At 45.1% G+C, this 19,180-nt stretch overlaps 1 protein-coding gene across 1 annotated transcript; it reads left to right on the top strand.

Annotated features, from left to right (window-relative positions):
• The first annotated feature begins 5,991 nt into the window (after nucleotides 1-5,991).
• Nucleotides 5,992-12,156, top strand: MYCN (MYCN proto-oncogene, bHLH transcription factor). Its single transcript, XM_040599214.1, is given in 3 exon segments — nucleotides 5,992-8,769; nucleotides 8,771-9,299; nucleotides 10,650-12,156. Coding segments are annotated over 3 exon segments (1,323 nt in total). The 5' UTR covers nucleotides 5,992-8,574; the 3' UTR covers nucleotides 11,249-12,156.
• Nucleotides 12,157-19,180: the final 7,024 nt, after the last annotated feature.

A 19,180-nucleotide genomic window follows, 5' to 3' on the forward strand; every position in this document is an offset into this window, starting at 1 on the left:
AGTAAAGTGAGCTTGCATAAAAATGCACAAATGGCTAATTGCTCAAAAAAAGTTAAAACATTTAAGCACATTATAAACATAAAATGTTGTGCTTCAAAACACTATATGACTGAAAATATGATGACAAAGCAGAAGGGGACAGGTAGAAGAGGAAGTGGGTAAGAACTAGGGACAAACTATCTAAGCAGCCCATTTTACAAGCTGTGTGATAATCCTAAAGATCTTCCGGTGCTCACTGCCCATTTTTTCTTGCTGTGGCAATATGAAGATTTTAACTGAACTAAGCTTTTCAGAGAATTAAACTAATTGAGATCAACAAGTCTTCCTGTTGTTTCTGAAGTGTCATTGCAGCATTACCATGGATGGCTGTGAGGAAAAAAACTTACTTGATGAAGCTGTCAGACCTCACCAGTCCTCTTCCCACCTGCCTATTTCCTGCAGCGGCTCATGAGAAGCAGGCAGCTGCCCTTCAGTGGTGTTCTCTCCATGCTTATGAACTGCAGATTATAAGGATGAGTCTCCTGGCCTTCACTGAATTAATTTTCCAAGAGTTTTTCCCCAGCTTTACCAGGCAGCAGAGTGGGTATTGACTGAACAGCCTCAAACCCTTGACTTTCAAAGAAAAACTGAAGACCTGTGATGAGATTATTTTATAAAGATGTCTAACCCTGCGAGAGGTCTACCATATTTGCTGTGGCTTAAGGACACAGTATAAATGTGCATTGTTGATATCTTCAGAATTACTGGTAGATGACAGTTACTGTTTATTTGCAGTATGGTTTTTTTGCAGCATGCAGATTAGTGTCTTGCTGTGCTGAACATGAATTGTATTCACCATTATCTTTTAAAAAAGTGAAAAAGAAGTAACCGCCGCACTGATCTACTTTTGTTAACTTTTTGCAAAACTTAAAAAATTATTCTAACAACAAATTCATCATTGCTCTGATTCCGTACCACCAGGCCATTTTTAACTCGCCTACTCACCTGTTATAGAAAAAAATATTTTGCCACTGCTGTTGTCCTGAAAATGCATGTGCCTATCAAATGTGTTCATTGTGTCACAGGTATTTATAAAAACCGGAATATAACACAAGAACAACCTCACTACTGTCATGTCACCGATGCTGTATGTCACCAAGCAGCAGACACTTCTGCAACGATTTAATTTAGGAAAGTTATACCTTCCTACTCATAAATGAATACTAGCAAGAATTATAAATGCCTGTAAGTGATTTTACAATTAGGATATATTTTCATGCAGTATGTATACATTTAGGAGGAAGTAATTACTCTAATGGGGGGGTGGGGGGGTTTACAACATTGTAGAAGTGAATTTATCCACAGATTTTATATTAATATTTCCTGTGGCAGCCTGACTAAGAGAAGTGAGGTATTTTTCTCTATGATCATTTTTTGTGCACAAAGAAAACATGTGAATGCTGAAATTTAATAAATTCAAAGTTTTTAAATTCAGGCATTTGATTTCCTCTTGGCCTAGATTCCTATGGAAAACAATAAAGCAAATTCAACAGTTATCTGTCTGTTGTTCCCTAACATAAATTTTGAAGTCACTACGCAGTTTCAACCAAACTTTACTGAGGGGGAAAGGTCTAAAAAAAATATCTTAAAACTCTTACAGTTTTCTTTAAAATTGGAAACTGGAGAGAGAAAAGAGATTCTATTAATATTTCAACCAAGAAAAGTTATAAGCTCTTTCTTAATTAGACATCAAGAATTCTCATAAAACAGAGACATCACAAACCAGGCTCTCAAAATTCCTCATTTCTATTACATTTCACTTAGTGGTCTGTCTTATCTGTAACTTTTTGAAGTTCCTCTTGTTTTGTTTTGTTTTGCTTTAAAATACAACTGTAAGATACCAAATGCTTAGATGTTTATCTAACCATATAGAGGGTTTGAAAAATCTGTTGCAAGTAGGATGTTTTCCTGAGCAACTGCTATCAGCTGCTGCCAAATCTAAAAAATACATTTCTAGTCCTTCTGGTTTTAATGAAAATCTTCCAATGCTCTCTGAGCAGTTAGAATGGAAGCTGAGGGAGAAGACTAGTACACAAACGCTGGCCTGACCAGTCACTTCTCACTTCTGAAGAAACCAGATGTACACAAAAGGCACGGAAGGAAGAAAGCTGTTTTTCTCTTCACTATCTATTGAAAGATGGTTTCTGATATATCTAGGAATAAAATATAAAGGTGCAGCATTTAGCCACAGGTACCCAGTTAAATCCAGTATCTCTTCTGTTCTTAGCAGCCAGAGTGATACTCTATTATCAGAGTATTTCTTACAGATAATATGATCATTAAATTAGTTTTAATTAAATAGAATTAATTCTCTGATTACTAGGTACTCCTTAAAATGCTTCTGAATGCGCATGTGAGATCGGCTAGTGGCCTCTGTGGAGACTGTAAGTGGAATAGCTGCAGTTTTTCACTGTCTGTGTTTGTACAACGTCTTGGCCATGTGAAACATACAAGCACTAGGTATTATGGCTGGTATTTGAGAGTTTTCACATCACAAGGTCATCTGTGAATGCAGCACTGATGACGGCACTCTTTGCAGAGGTGACATCGAATGGCTTTGAGATGTTGCGCTATTCTTTCTTCTCAATGAACGATGATGACACATTCTGCAAGAACTTGTGGTAAGCCAGTTGCTACCTCAGACTGTTACAATCAGCACACTGGGGAAATCTGCTTCAATTTCTGTATGTGACACTGGGCAAGTCCCTCACCCTGTCTCACATGAAGGAGGGTAAATGTAATACCCAATTCTACCTTCAGGGAGAGTGTCAAGAGAAATATTTTAAATTACTCATACTCAGCAGCTACACAGCGGGGATCTGTGCAACTACCTAGCAAGTTTACTGAAGGTATACAGGAATATATCTGCTGTTCTCAATCTGGCAGCTCTTCTAACTGTTATGCTAACTTTAATGGCTACCTCCAAATATTTAATCCACCTGAAAATGTTAATACTGCTATCTAATAGGTAATGTATCAGGTACTTGTTTAAGAAATAAAAAAATAAAAAATCCCAGGTCTATGAGTGTTCATACTTACACCCTTTCTAGTCCTACACTGGAAGTTTCATGTGTCATTTCTGCTGCCTGAGGCAGAACAAGATAAATCATTCCAAAACTGTCATGCTTTTTGCCAAGAGCACTCAGAAGACACACCTCCCCCCCGGTTAAGGCAACCCTTTATAAACACTTTTTAAAAGTTAACATGGAGTCACGGAAGTATATACATTACTTCTGACTAGCCAAGAAAACTCAAAAATGTACTAAACACTGTGTGCCTCTACGGGAAACAACTGCAGGCATATCAAGTAATACTGTCCTGTTTCTTTTGATCTTCTCGGCAGTTGCAGGCTGTAAGGGTGAATGAGAGGAGGTATGTGTGGCCAAAGAAATTTGCATTACACAGCCTTCCTTAATAAACCAATAACGACAAAAGGGAAAATGTTCAGTTGCCCCAAACACCAGAAACATCACAGAGTATTGTGCCCAGGTGTGTAAGTCCAAGCTCTCAGCACAGTGCTTTGTCAGGCCAAATTAAAGACCACAAGATCTACTTAGATTCTTAACACTGTATAAGCAAAAGTATCTTTTAGCCTTTTAAACACTTTCCTATAAACCTTCTTCTACTTTTACTGATAGTGAATTCTTATAATGCCTTAAAATATATTGGGACCCAGTTCCAATACCAGCACATCCTAATTGCCAACGTGTTTTTTTTAGTGAAATGATGTAATCATAAATTCACAGTAACTGCAAGTAATTTCAGGTTTCCGTTTGCCTTGAGGCTTCTTGATATATGCCATTTCAGGGACAGAAAGCATCAGAGAAAAAAAAAAAAGTAAATTGATAAAGTAACCCAAAGCAAGCTTCAGCCAAAACAGCAGAAAGATTTGTGCAGTCCTTCCAAAGCTTTGCATGTATTTTCCATGTCTTTCTCAACTGCGCAAGACAAAACAACAGATCTGGGGTTTTAACAACTATTTTTACCTGAACAGTTAGTGCTCATAAACGGCAATGTTTCTCAGCATACCGTTTGCCATTTCCTGTTTGGTTGGGGTTTTTTTGACAATGAAAGTTATTTTAAAAGATTTGTCTAAAGTGTTACCTCTTGTTAACATTTTCATCCACAGTACTACAAAAGACACCACACATCACAGCAGAACTTTCCTAGAAGTTGATAGCTTTGTTCCCCCACACACGCATACAAGGAAAATTGTAAAAGGCTCCTGAGAAAATCTGAGAATTTATAATGAATTAACAATAAATCAGGTAGCATCCTATGTCCACCTCTAAGGTATGGACATATCAGCATCTGCATATATAAAAACATCAAAGTGTGGAAGACAAAAAATCATCACTTCAAAGGAGCAAATAATATATAATTGTTTAAACTGAGGAAGGTCCTCGATTGATGAGTATAAATAAATTGTTCAAACATTTGGTGAGACACATACTAACTGTTCATGTCTCCTCACAAGCTGCAACCTGTTCAAGGCTACTGAAATGTGAGGGGAAAAAAATCCCAACCACCCACACCTTTTTTGCCCAGCCAAATCATCCAAACAGAAATTAATAAAGCTTAGTGCTTTCGTAAGACTTCACATCTTCAAAGTACTGAGCACACATTAGCTAATCAATGAATTCCCCTGTCTTGAATCCAAAGTGCATTAGAGGAATGGAGGCCAAATGACGGAAGTTCAGGCAAGCCTGACCTCAAACATCTCACCAGCTTGCTGCCTCAGGGGCTGGCTGCAACACCCCAGCAGGAGCCGGTTTTACGGTGTGCTACCCTTCCACAGCTGACTCTAGCCACCCGCTACTTCCCAGCCGAGGTATTACTCATAGTGGGGTATCCAAAAGTCACCTTCAGCTTGAATCACACTCACTCAGAAGCTCTAGTACAGAAGATGTGCCTTCCAGGTGTCATCTGTGCTCTCAGCCAGGGCCAGCCAAAGGCTCCTCAGCAAAACGGCAACCAGCTACACCGGTGCCGAGGGGAAAGGCCGGCAGGAGTGAGCTGGGGGAGTGAAGAGTCTAGCAGAAGCTCACTGCCTCGGCGGGGGCCATTTCAAAGCAGCTGTCACCCTGGGTCAGCCAACCCCACCTGCCCGGCCGCCCCAGGCAGCAGGGGCAGGCTGCCGCCATCACGCCACCCGCAGCTGCCCGGTGCCGCAGGCAGGCCTGCCCAGGGAGCCCGGCCGGCCTCGCTGCTGCACCGGACACCGGCCGGCTCCGGGAGCACAACGGGCACCCCAGCCTGTTTTCGAGGCCGCCTCTGGACACCGAAAGGTTAGTGGACCCCCAGGTTTTGGCCACTGAGGCATGACATGGAGGCGAGGGGGCCACTGAAAGGTTAGTGGAGCCCCCAAGTTCTGCCCACCGAGGTGTGACATGGAGGCAAGGCGGTATCGCCACACGGGAGAGGCAGGACCTTCCCGCACGGCCGGCCCGGAGCTCCCGGGAGGGGACGGGGTGAAAGGCCACACGGGCCGCCTCGGGCTTTATTCCCGCTCTCAGGAGAAGCCTCCCCCGCCTCAGCCGACGCTGCTCTCCCTGTCATGCCTCTCGGGGCCGCCGGTTTGGAAGACCGCGGGCTCGCCCCCAGCGTCGGGCGAGGCGGGTCAGGGAGGCGGCGCCCCGCCCGCGGCGCCCCGGCAGCCCCGCCGCCGCACACAAAGCGGCCGCCCGCCGCCACCAGCCTTCCTGCGAGCGACGCCCAAGTCCCCGCCTCAACCTGCAGCCTATGAGAGCGAAGGCGCCGCCCCGAGCGGCGGCCGGATCGGGATCGGGATCGTACCCGCCGCCGCGCACCGCCGAGGTGAGCGCCGCGCTCCCGTCCTGTCGCGTCCCGTCCCGCGGCCGGCCCCGCCGCGGCCCCCGCGTCCGCGGGGAAAGGAGGCGAGAGAGCGGTGGGTGCCCCGCCGCTGGGGGGATTGCGTGGGGGCGCCGGGCGAGCGCCGCGCCGCCGCTCCTGTCGGCCCTCCGCAAGGTGTCGCCGTCGGCAGCGGAACGGCGGGCGCGGAGGCTCCCGCCGAGTGTCCATGGCCAGTTCCGCGGGGCCGGGCCGGGCCGCGCCGCGGCGGAGAGGTGTGCGCGGGGGAGCGCGGGCCCGGCCGGCAGCCCGCCCGGGGCGGCGCGGCGTCGGCGTGCAAGCCCCGCTCGCCTAAGTGGCGGCGGCCACCTCAGATTATTACTTCTGATTTACAAAGCCCAGAGTCGCAGCGACTCCCTCGTCCAGCCACTTCCTTTATCCCTCTTTTTGCTTTTTTAATTGCCCCGGGTGTTGCCGCGGGAGATCGCGGCCGCGGGTGGCGACGTTTCCCTCGAGCTGGGGGGCCGGGGTGGCGCGGGGAGGGGGCGACACAAAGGGACAGCGGCCGCGGAGCGGTGTGGAACGGGGGGCAGCCCCCGCAGCAGCCGGGCGCCCTCCCCAGCCCGCCCCTAGCCCTTTTGCACCGGGAGCGGGACCTCATTCTGCTTGCGGAGAATAAAGAGCGAATGGTGCTTTTGGCGCCAAATGCCAGGCACCTCCCTGCTTGTATGGAAATCAGGGAGGTGGGGTTAGGCTCCTCTAGCTTTTCTCTCTTTTTTTTTTTTTTTTTTAATTTTTTTTTTTTTAATGCTCCACTCCTCGGGTGTGTCAGCTTTTTTTCTTTTCTTTCCTTTTTTTTTTTTTTTAATGCCTTTTGGCGGGGGGGTTAGTAATATCCAGCAGCTTCAAAGCCAACCAGTGACAGTCATCTGTCTGCAAGCAAAGGGTGAATGCGGAGGCTTGGGCCAGCCGCGGGGGCCGGGCGGGCTGGCGCTCAAAGTGCAACATACAAGATCATCTGCTTGCTTTTTTTTTTCTTTCTTTCTTTTTTTTTTTTTTTTCCCCCTTTCCCCCCGCCACTCCTCCCCCTTGCAACACCCACCACCATCACCAAGGAGGTAAGAAGAGGAAACTGCAGGGTCTGGGCTGCAGGACAAAAACCCAATCAAATAAATACAATTCCACATCGCATTTGAGTTGCTAAACTAGGGAGGATGGGAAGGGAAAGGAAGCGCAGGGGCATTGCAGTGCGTGAATGGGTTTTTCATTGACCAGAAGAAAATCCTGGAGGATATTTTTGTTTTGTTTCGGAGCTGTCGCTTTGAGATCGCCTGTGTTTTGTAGGTGCCTCTTTACTGCTTTGCATTTTAAACGGTTTAATGTATTTCACGAGTAGAAAAATGTACAATACTGGAAGTGATCAGGGGGCGGGGCAGGGGGAGTCCGCAGCTGAGCCGGGCTCGTTTCTTTGCATTTCATCATAAGGCTTTTAATGGATTTTTTTTATTCCCCTTTTGGTCTCCGTTTCAGCGTCAGCTGTTGTGAACCCAGCAGAACGGTTTCCTTTCGCGTTACCTTAACCGAGCTGAAGGGAGATGCTGATTGTCTTTTTTGGACTTAGGTTTTTTTGTGTTTTGTTTTGGTTTTTTTTAATGTCTGATGCAACTGAGGTCTCGGAAGAGGAATGGGGCTGTGGTTGACTGGTCGTGGCTAGTGAGTGGGGGGTCCGGCCGAGGTAAGGGCAGCAGCGTGCATTTTCCGGAGGTGAAAGGGCTGGAAAGCTGGTGTGTTTGCAGGAGGTTTTATTGCATGAAGTGGCAAAATGGGCAAAGTTATCGTCCTTGCAACCTCTCCGTTGCTCTTGTCTTAAACGGGGAAAGAGGGGGGGGGGGGGGGGAACTTCCCGTACCTTCTTGGCAATTCAGGAGGCTTTGTTGGTGGCGCCGGGGTGGTTTTAATGCATTTTTGTGCGTGAGATTATTACATAAGGTTGATAATTTGTGTTGCTGCTGGATTTCCCCTCCCCCCCCCCGCCTTGTGTTTTGTGCGGATTTCTCTGGCTCGCTTTGAGTGAATGAACTGGCGATTTGCGAAGTTGCAAAGAGCCCCTCCGCCCCCTGTTTTGCATCCTTCTCTCTCCCCTTTGCACTGCTCCGCAGATGACAAAAGGAGTAAACTTCCTTTACTTTTGCTGGCATATTAAGAGGGCTTTCTGGAGAGATTACGGTATTAAAGCATCTGTCTACAGTTACTCTGCTGTTCTGAGCGTTTGCAGCAGTTTGGGAAGAGCAGGCGAGGGCTATGTGCAGAAGCACAGAGGTGCTTTGCATCCTTGCTGTACCTTGCCGCCTGGTTTTGTGTCCTTACGGAGCGCCGGGGAAGGCGGAAAGCTTTGCATGTGGGAGCACTACCTGATCGCTTTGCTTTGAGTGTCTGAGTCGGGAGGAAAGGTGTGTGAGTGAGATCCCTTTTTCCTCAACTTTCAAAAGGCTCCCTCTTTCTTGCTATTGCTGATGAGATTTGTATTTTTTTTTTCCTTCTATTAAGAGGAAGGGAGTCGCATTCGTGTCTGTTTGTTTCTTCGTGTTTTAATTGTGGTTTGGTTTGGTTTTTTTTTTTTTTTTTGGGTTTAGTTGCAGGTCTCTTCCCCTTGGTGGAAATACCCATAAAAGCTGTCTGTAAGACCATTGCCTTCCCCCAAGGATCAACAAGAAGAGACCCGTAATGCCAGGAATGGTCAGTAAAAACCCAGACCTCGAGTTCGACTCTTTGCAGCCCTGTTTCTACCCGGACGAAGATGATTTTTATTTGTGCGGGCCGGACTCCGCTCCCCCCGGGGAGGACATCTGGAAAAAGTTTGAGCTGCTGCCCACCCCTCCCCTGTCTCCCAGCCGGGCCGGGCTTCAGGAGCACCCCCCGGGGGGGGGCCTCGGTGCCGTGGGGAGGGGCGGCCCTGGGGGGCTGCCGCCCCGCCGACCCCCTGGACTGGGCGTCCGAGCTGCTCCTGCTGCCCCCCGAGGCCGACCTGTGGGGGGGCTCGGACGGAGGGGACTTCTTCGAGACGGGCCTCGGCGTAACCAACAACCTCAACTCCATCATCATCCAGGACTGCATGTGGAGCGGCTTCTCCGCCCGCGAGAAGCTGGAGCGGGCGGTCAGCGAGAAGCTGCAGGGCAAGCCGCCCGCCGCCGCCCCGCCGCCGCCCCCGGCGGCCGCCGCCGCCAGCGGCCCCGCCGCCGCCAGCAGCCGCCCGGAGCTGGGCGGCGCCGTGCCCGAGTGCGTGGACCCGGCTGTGGTCTTCCCCTTCCCCGTCAACAAGCGGGAGGCCGCGGCGGGCCGCACCGCGGCGGCGGCGGGCGGCTGGGCACAGCGGGGCGGCCGCCCGCCGCGCCCCGCCGGGGACAGCCGGGCCAGCAGCAGCTCCGGGGACGACACCCTCAGCGACTCGGGTAAGCGCTCGCCGGCCGCAGCCGCGCCGTCTCCGGGGTGCGAGTAAGGGGAGGGGGGGCTGGCGGTGCGGCCTGCGGGCGCCGACGCCTCCGCGGGCTGCCGGGAGGCCAGGCGGGGGCGGCTGCGCCCCGATTCGGTCCCCGTCGGCGGCACCGACGTGCAGGGGCGGGCGGGGCGGGGGCGCGGGCCCGCCGGCAGGCGGCAGCAGGCGCGGCGGGCAGCGGCGGGGCCCCGCGGCCGGGGGCCCCACGGGGGCAGCAGCGGCGAGGGCAGCAGCAGGCCGTGAGAGCGGCGGGGCAGGAGCCCCGGGGGGGGGGGGGGGGGGGGGGGGGGCAGGAGCCCCGGGGGGGGGGGGGGGGCAGGAGCCCCGGCCCGTGGGGCCCCCTGCTGCTGCCCCCCCCCCCCCCCCGGGGCTTCCGTGCCTCCTGCGCCCTGTCGCTGGAGTGCCCCGTCCCAGCGGCCGTGCTGTTGGGGGGGCTGGTGGGCAGAGCAGCGCGGGCTGCCACTGGCACCCGGGGGACCAGGTTCGGCGGGGATGGAGCGTGTGCCCCCCTTAGGCGTGACCTGGGAGGGCTGCAGCAGGGTAGCGACCCCTTAGAGCCGCCCCTGGGCTTGCGCTGCCAGAACCTAAAATGCTCAGAAACACTGTGGTCTGTGCCGGCAGCGGAGTCCGCTTGGGCCGGGACGTGGTTTCACGTGTGTAGATGCGCTGGTCCGTCTGACCATCGCCATAAACTTGGTGATCCGTCCCGGGTTTCAAAGACTGCTGTCCCTTTAATGTCTGGTTTGACAGCTTTGGGTGAGGAAGCACTTCCAACAGCTGTCTTCTTGGCAGTGCACCAAGCGTCGGCTTAAAGGGTCCCCGGCTGGAGCAGCTTCACCTTCTGCCTCAGAACAAACCCAGCGATTGTTTCGTTTTCCGGCTGTTTTTCTACCAAGCAGGGGCTGTGTTGTGGCACTGTGCATGCCTTTTGTACAGCAGCTCGGCGAGTCCATTCAAAATACATACATTCTGCCTAAAACCTGATTTATCTGCTGCTGCCAATTATGTGGGTGGTAGCCCCACTTTGACTGAAGATTGAAAGTGTTTTTAAAAAAAACCCAAAACTCATTACACTTACTAAACTTACAGAAATCACTGTTCTTCAGTCATTTCATGTATGTTACATACTTTGCCAGATCTACATCTGACTGCAGATGGTGGGCACACCCTGTTCTTACCATCAGTTACGTCATTGCTGCTTTTGCTGTACATAATTTGTCAATACATACATCTGGGTTGCTGTTTGTTTGGAGTATTTTCTGTGAGAGTAACGTCTCTTTTGTTTCCCTTCTTATATTACCAAAAGATGATGAAGATGAGGAGGAAGAGGATGAAGAAGAAGAAATAGATGTTGTGACAGTGGAGAAAAGGCGCTCCTCCTCCAACAAGGCTGTTACCACCCTTACTATTACAGTGCGTCCTAAAAATACCACTTTTCCATCAGTCAGGACGCAGCAGAATGAACTGATTTTAAAGCGTTGCGCACCAATTCACCAGCAGCATAATTATGCAGCTCCTTCTCCATACATGGAGAGTGAAGAAGCTCCACCGCAGAAGAAGTTGAAAACCGAGGTGCCCCGTCCAGTAAAACCCACGATCCAACCAAAGTCTAAGAGTTCAAGTCCTCGAAACTCTGATTCAGAGGACAGTGAACGTCGACGCAACCATAATATCCTGGAGCGTCAACGGCGTAATGATCTACGGTCAAGTTTCCTCACATTAAGGGACCATGTTCCAGAACTGGTTAAAAATGAGAAAGCTGCAAAAGTTGTGATCTTGAAAAAAGCCACTGAATATGTTCATTCCCTTCAGGCAGAGGAGCAGAAGTTATTGCTAGAAAAGGAAAAATTGCAAGCCAGACAACAGCAGTTGCTAAAGAAAATAGAATACAAGCGGACTTGCTAAACTTTTTTTTGTTTTGGTTTTTTTTGGCTGACCAGGACAGTCATTGCCACTTTGCACATTTTTGATTCTTTAAAAAAAAATTGTGTTTTTTGACGTTAAGAATGTTGGTTTTACTTTCAATCCAGTCCCTGAAGTAATCGACAAACTCTATTATCCGGGTACGGAGCAAATGGATGTTCTTGCAAGGAGTTTATTGCAAGACCACCAAACAACGATGGACTGCCTTTGTTTTTCTTCTTAAGAGCTGTAGATGGTGGGGATTTTTTTTTTTTAATTGTTGTGAGCATTTGGAGCTGCTGATGACATCTAGTTGAGTTTTAAAATGTTCATTCCTAAGTTTTATGGTGCTTATGTTCTAACGGATGTTACTTTAGGGGTTGGCATTTTGTACCCCTGTGGGAATTTTCTGTAAATACCATCTACACACTTGCCTTTTGTACATGTCTTGGGTTATGAGAGGTGGCTTTTGCTACCAGTATTAGACTGGAAGTTCATACCTAAGTACTGTAATACCTCAATGTTTGAGGAGCATGTTTTTGTATACAAATATATTGTTAATCTCTGTTATGTACTGTACTAATTCTTACATTGCCTGTATACTTTAGTATGATGCTGATACATAACTAAATTTGATACTTATATTTTCGTATGAAAATGAGTTGTGAAAGTTTTGAGTAGATATTACTTTATCACTTTTTTGAACTAAGAAACTTTTGTAATGAAATTTACTATATATGCCTTTTCCTAGCCTGTTTCTTCCAGTTAATGTATTTGTTAATGTTTGGTGCATAGAACTGGGTAACTGCAAAGTTCTGTGTTTAATTACTTCCAACGATGTACATTTAGTGCTGCGTCTTATAGCACTTTGAAATACCTCATGTTTATGAAAATAAATAGCAATTACATGATGTGCCATTTACTATTTTCCTTTTAAATGCAGTTCTTTTAAATAAAATCTTTTAACTTTGCAATGTTCATGAAATACAAAACCAGGGTCCCTTATCCTGGGCACTTGAACTCTCAAACTATAGGTGACCCTATGAAAAGTCAGCTAGGCAGGGCATTTCCATTTCTGGTTAAAAAGCAATTGTAGTAAGAACAATTTCACTATTTTTATCATACTTCAGATCTCTTGTGATGTCAGGATCATCCCAGGGGACTGAACGTACCACTGTTAATGTATAGACTCCTATGTCTTGTGAAGACCTGGAATATCTACTGTATGCAGAGAACTCTGAGGGATCAGACACACTCGTATGCTTCTGCTAAGGGACTGGCCTTGGTGTGGTAGACAGGTGGAAAAGTAATACACTTCCTACAGCATAGAAAATGAAATACTTGTAGTAAAGAAAATCTTACTTGACTGCTGTTCTTATTTGCATTACAAAAGGCTTATTCTTAAAGCGGTCCGTCATTGCATAGGAGAATTAATGTTCTTGTTTGTAGCTGAAGATCCTGTTTGTCACTACTTGTGCTGTTGGTAAAATGAAAAATCCCAGGGAAGATGGCTATGAAGTGTGTGTTGAATGAAGTGTGGCTGGTGGTTGTCTAAAGAGTTCTGATTGTATTTGGTGTGACAGGAGCAAGATGTGTCTGTGAAATATGTTCAGTCATTTTGGTAAACTCCTTGAGAGCAAGAAATTGTTTATTTTCTAGTCTGTACAGGTATTTCTGACATGTCTTTCTCCACATTGAACCTGCAAATAAGGCATGGCCAGTAAGCAAGTGTTTTAAGGATCAGCTCGCAAGGAGCTAGTGTGGGACATCTGCCCTTACTTTAGCCACAAAGGATGTAGCTTGCTTGGTGATGGAGATACAGAACATCACAAATTTACCATGAAGTAATGGAGAGTAAGAGTGGTATGGGGGCAAAATTGCCACAGTAATGGATGTGCCATGTGTCCATCCCCTGCAGTAGCTTGTTGGTGTATTCATAGCCTGTGCATTCTGGGGCCGCAGCCAGCTTCTGTACCGCGAACATCGGGAGTTGTACTTAACTGGCATTTAATTTCGGTGCTGTAAATACAGATCCTCAACAGGCACAAATTGGTGTAACACGATTTAGATTCAACTGGGCCTACACAAGTTTATGCCATTTGAAGAACTGGTCTGAATAGACTTACTATCCTCTAAACCGGGACTTGAAGACCACAATCATTCCATGAATAGAATCCGTGTCTGCATTCCCTTGATATAGGCTTCATGATGCTTCTTGCACTTTCCCAGTACAGTGAGAAGACAGTAAAAGACAAAACCTAAGCAGAGACAATTGATGTGGACAAACGTAAGGGTACATTTAATTTTACTAGTTAATAACAATTTTCAAACCCCCTTTCGTTAGCAATTTTTGTTGTACTGCTGTTGTACTGTTTTCAAACAAGACACAAGTCGCATGAGTCTTCTTGAAGAAGGAAAGTTCTTCAAACATCCATTGTATTATCTATAACCTGTGCCTGCTTGACTTCCAAGAAGGGCTTCTTATAACATGAGTTTACAGTTAGACTTGGTATAACAAAAAAAAAAACCAACAACCCAAGTTACAGCTGTATACTGGCCAAATACTTTTCTAGCACATGTAAATCATATTCTGAACAAAAAATTAATCACAGAATGATCTGTCACTGTCTCTTACAGTCTAGGAATGTACTAAGGATTGAACATGCTAAATTTAACAGATTCACTTCCCTTCCCACTCCTGGAGAACATCTGGTCCAAATCCTCCACTCGGGGCAGGGCCAAATTCTAGGTCAGATCAGGTTGCTCAGGGTCATACACAGCAAAGGTTTGAATGTCTTCGAGGATGGAGATTTCACAGCCTCTTCGAAAAAAACATTTCATTTTTGGACTGTCATGACTGACACAAATTTTCCTACTGTCTATTTGGAATTTTCCCTGCCGCAACCCCTGCCCATTGTGTCCTGTCTTTTTGGTTTAACCTCCCAGGTTGGAGGCTGGCTCCACCTTCTCTGTAACATCCCTTTAGGTAGTTGAAGACAGCAATTAACTTCTTTCTCTTCTTGAGACAACCCAGTTCTGTCTTGTATTGTTGTGGTATCCAAGCAAATAAAGTCTAATAAAGGTGTCAAATACTCAGATTTGTTTGGATATTCAACACAATACCGTCTGAAAGCCTCTTTTTTCAGTGTAGGAGTCTTGGCCTGGTCCTTCTGAATTCCATTATGAAGGTCTAACCGATCACAATGGAGGTAGAATATGGCTCCTTACGGTTCAGAAATGCTCCCATATACTGTACTGTTTGCTTCTATATTCTGTACTACCAGTACTTTGGGCTTGTCTTTTTTTTTTTTTTTTTTTTTTTTTTTTTTTCTTCTTCTAAATAACTTTTGGGACTTAATAGGTTTGTTTTCATATTGTTGCTCTAGGGAGCAAGTTGTCAAGGACAAAAGTTTTTGTAAACAAAAATCTCAGTGCTAGGATGTTATTAAAGTACAATTGTTAAGTAGAAAATAGTGGGTTTTGATGATAAAAAGAATTGAGAGGTGTACAAAAGATAGCTTTTTAAAATAAAAGGTTAATAATTAATTTAGTAATCTTTTCTGAAGAACCAGTACCCGGAAGGGTATACAGAGAAGGACACATAGCCACAACAGTAACAAAAGATCCTTCTGCATGTGTGTCTAAAGTGAAGATATCTATATCCATATGATATCTTACAGACTCAAAAGGACTCTGTCAAATAATGAACTGAGGCACTATTTCTTTTTTTAATATATATGCCTACATTGGCATAACAAATGTAAACATATCTATCTGGATAATCTGTTAGAAAATGTGGCAAGTACCTAATAACTGCTTATTAAAAAGTGAGTATTGCCAATTCCTGAAGGGAAAACCGAATTAGATTGATCACAATCTTATCTGATCTGCTACAAAAATTCCCAAGTTCTTTTTCATACAAGACAGAATCTGCTGATGGAATCAGATGCTTTCCTCCCAAACTGCATATCCCAGAGGATGGTCTCCTTTCACTTGTCTGTTTATTTTCTTAAAAATGCCACTAAGAACACAAGGGACTTGAAACACCAAAATGGAATGAATCCTCCATAAACTAGTACAAGTAAAACACCAGCGGGAGAGTGTAAAAAGGTGAAATGTGTTAATGATGTCATTACCGCTAGGTCACCTGTTGCAGTGAGTGCGAAGGAAAGTGCATTTCTCAAACCCCAAGCTGCTGTTCCAGTAACTTATCACCAGATCTTGGCAGCACAGCTTGAGATTTCATGATGTGTGTAATTTGCAGAGAGCGCATTTGATCCTGGTAAGTATACTGATAACCAAACTAGAATAAAATTACTTTTAAAAGGATCTGATTCTTAAGCCTGAATGTCCAGGCTTTTGGCTGGTTTAAATCAGAAGATTTAATTTTATTTACAGTTTTAAGTTTGAAATGATGAATTTAATGACTTTTTAATGTACCATGTTATCACACTCTCAGCAAATGCTTCATGATTTATACTTGGATTCTTTTCTTCCCTTGTATCCATTTCCCCTTTCCTTTTTCCCCCTTTCCCCTTCCCCTTCCCCTGTATACCTAAACTATGTGTTGCCTCTTCTCTCAGGATCCCAAAGGCATCAAACTTAGAGAGATTTGAGGTGTCATAACAACCTCTTTAAAGTAAGCAGGGATTTCAGTAGAAACAGAAGACACGCAGCACTTCCAGAAATCTCACAGGAAAGCAATGATGCGAAATATGGAAGGGAAGTTGATTGTAGAGCCAGCAGGGTGAGTTTTTTAGCCCTGGCACTTCTGGTTACTACAGGAGCATCGAAAAGCAGAGCACCAGCTTGCCTCAGCAATTGCCTGAACTCAGAGCACTCACTCTCTGCCCAGACAAGCTTTCCCTTCGACTGGGCTGTGCTAGCTTTTGCTGCCTACCTGCTTGTGCTGACCCTGCAAGGAGACTTGGCCACAGTAAAACAGGCATTTTGCTGTTAGGTTGCATGAGGTGGTAATTTCCCCTGCCTTCAGATCTGTGATTCTCTGGCCAGATCTTACTTAGGGATTAGTTAGATATATATTTGAGCAGCAGTTGACTCAGAGAAGACAAAATGAATTACTAATCTCCGAGCTGTGAACATTCCTTTTATGTATGCTGTATGTGTAGCGATGTATACATGCTGCACGAATACAAGGCATTCCATATGTATTGATACATGAACGCTGCTAAATAAAGCCAAGTGTGTATTTTAAGAAAGTAAGTAACAAGACTGTCCACTTGGTCCTTTGAAGAAAAAGCAAAGGTATTTTATTTCCTGTATTTATGATCACGACACACCTAAATAATGTAGAAATGAAAAAAAAATGTACAAAGTAAGGACTGTTAATGGCAAGTATATTTTAACTCCAAGATGAAATGAATGGGTGTGTAGTCTTATCAGACTTAAAATTTATTGGATTTATAACTGAATTATGACCTATTTAGCGATCCCTGAACTGTTGAGTTACATTTTGTATGAGTAATCATTGTTAGGCTCCATATATACAATTAGAGCTGTTCTATTTGTAAGCTATATCATTTGCCATGGTATAGTTCTTCCATCTGACATCATTTAGATAAGTGGAGGCATTTTCATTTTACGGTAAAATAAGATTATATCTTTTTTTCTTATTCTATGATCCCGGTTTCCCAACCTCATTTGTCTGCTTTAAGTATTTACTGCCTTCTATCTGCTTTCTATCTTCTATACTACATGCATTTGGGGAGAAGAACTGTCTTCTATGTTATCTGTCTGAAGCTGAGGTTAGATTGCGTTCCTGTGAGTTGCTTTATTAATCATTATAAAATTATGACAAGAGTCCCGTTGTGTAAAAGAAGAGTGTCTAACAGCTAAATATAGTGGTTTTATATTAGAGGTAGGGTGAATTGTGTTTTCTACCTCTGTTTAGTTACGCCTTCTAATCTACAAGCATTACTGGCATTACTCAGTTTCAAGCACCTAGCTGCTTCGCTTCCTGATTCTCCTTATGTAGTCACCAGAGAGACACAGGGTCTTCCCAGAGGACAATTTAGAGCTTCTGCATCGGGGTTTTACTGGAACAGTGTACCATGGAGAAAGAGCAATTACAACGTGAAAGGGTTGATTACATGAACTACGTTAAGGGCGTCTTTATTGCTGCTAGGTATCATCAAATTACTTGATCCATATCTGATCTTACTTACCAGATGAAATTTAAAGCAATGATTTGGAGAAAACTGCAGGTTTAATAGACTTGTATCTTAGAATAAAACAGTGGATGAATGTAGGATATATAGTTAATCGGCATAGTCATATTAGTTACAATTAAATAAAATATTTTTACGGTACTTACCTCCATTTTGCTTCCTAACAACATCACAAGTAAGTATGCAGTGTTCAAAGATTTCACTTCCACATAGAACAAAGCAGTGTATGTGTGTAACAAATTAGAGTATTTTTTGGATTGATTATGGTGATTGATATTTTTACTCTCTGTATACAAGCTTTTTTCTTGTGCAATACATGGTAATTACATTTAGGCATAACTCTTTCTTCAATATGACATAGACTTAATAATAATTAAATTTTAATTAATCTTGTAATTAATTTAATATGTATTAATTAATATTGCAATTCATTATGTAGGACATGAGGGAACTATCCAATATCATATATAGAGTTCAGTGGTGGCTAGTAGCGGGGACTCCTCATAAAACGTTTTTAAAACCACTTAGATAATATCTTTCCTTTAAATTCCTAAGATAAGTCTTAAAATATCCTTGAAATAGTGTTATGAATTTGCTTTTCAGTCTATAAATTATCTCTGTCTTCTAAAATTGTCATTAGATTGGGCACTTTATTAATAATCTTTTTTGGAGCAAATGATCAGAAAGGAATGATGTTAAAGAAAGGAAATTGCACTGTCTTTGATGTTCACATCCCTGGACTCACTAACATGCTGGTGCCTTTAAGGTAGAAATTCATCTATAGGCTGTGGGGGGGGTTGTGAGATAAATGTTGGTTTGGTATGAGTAATATGGAGGAAAAAAATGAAAAAAACACCAAACGTGCAAATAAGAAAGATGTCATTATTTTCCCCACAAATGTAAAGTAACTAATCATGCAAACAAGGGGATGAAACCAGACCTAACAGCCAGTGGTGATGCTTGAGTGTATTTTTGCAGGTGTTCCATAGAAGGAATTAAGACTGAACGTTCTATAGATTCATAAAATTGTAGAATAGTTTGGGGTGGAAGGGACCTTTAAAGGTCATCTAGTTCAACCCCCCTGCAATCAGCAGGGACATCTTCAACCATGTTAGGTTGCTCAGAGCCCCATCCAACCTGACCTTGAATGTTTCCACAGATGGGGCATCTACCACCTCTCTGGGCAACCTGTTGCAGTGTCTCACCACCCCCATTGTAAAAAAATTCTTTCTTATATCTAGTCTAAATCTACTTTTTTTAGTTTAAAACCATTACCCCTTGTCTTATCATAATAAACCCTGCTAAAAAGTTTGTCCTCATCTTTCTTATAAGCCCCCTTTAGGTACTGGAAGGCTGCTATAAGGTCTTCCCCAGAGCCTTCTCTTCTCCAGGCTGAACAAGCCCAACTCTCTCAGCCCATCGTCACAAGAGAGGTGCTCAAGCCCTCTGATCACCTTTGTGGCCCTCCTCTGGACTCACTCCAACAAGTCCATGTCCCTCTTATGTGGGGGGCCCCAGAACTGGACACAGTACTCAGGCTGGGATCTCATGACAGTGGAGCAGAGGGCGAGAATCGCTTCCCTCAGCCTGCTGGCCACACTTCTTTTGATGCAGCACAGGATAAGGTTGGCTTTTTGGACTGCAAGTGCACATTGTTGAGCCATGTTGAGCTTCTCATCCACCAGCACCCTAAAGTCTTTCTCCTCAGGGCTGCTCTCAGTCCATTCTCTGCCCAGCCTATATTTGT

This window comes from Falco naumanni, chromosome 6 (genome assembly GCF_017639655.2).
Source record: "Falco naumanni isolate bFalNau1 chromosome 6, bFalNau1.pat, whole genome shotgun sequence".
Classification (NCBI taxonomy): domain Eukaryota; kingdom Metazoa; phylum Chordata; class Aves; order Falconiformes; family Falconidae; genus Falco; species Falco naumanni.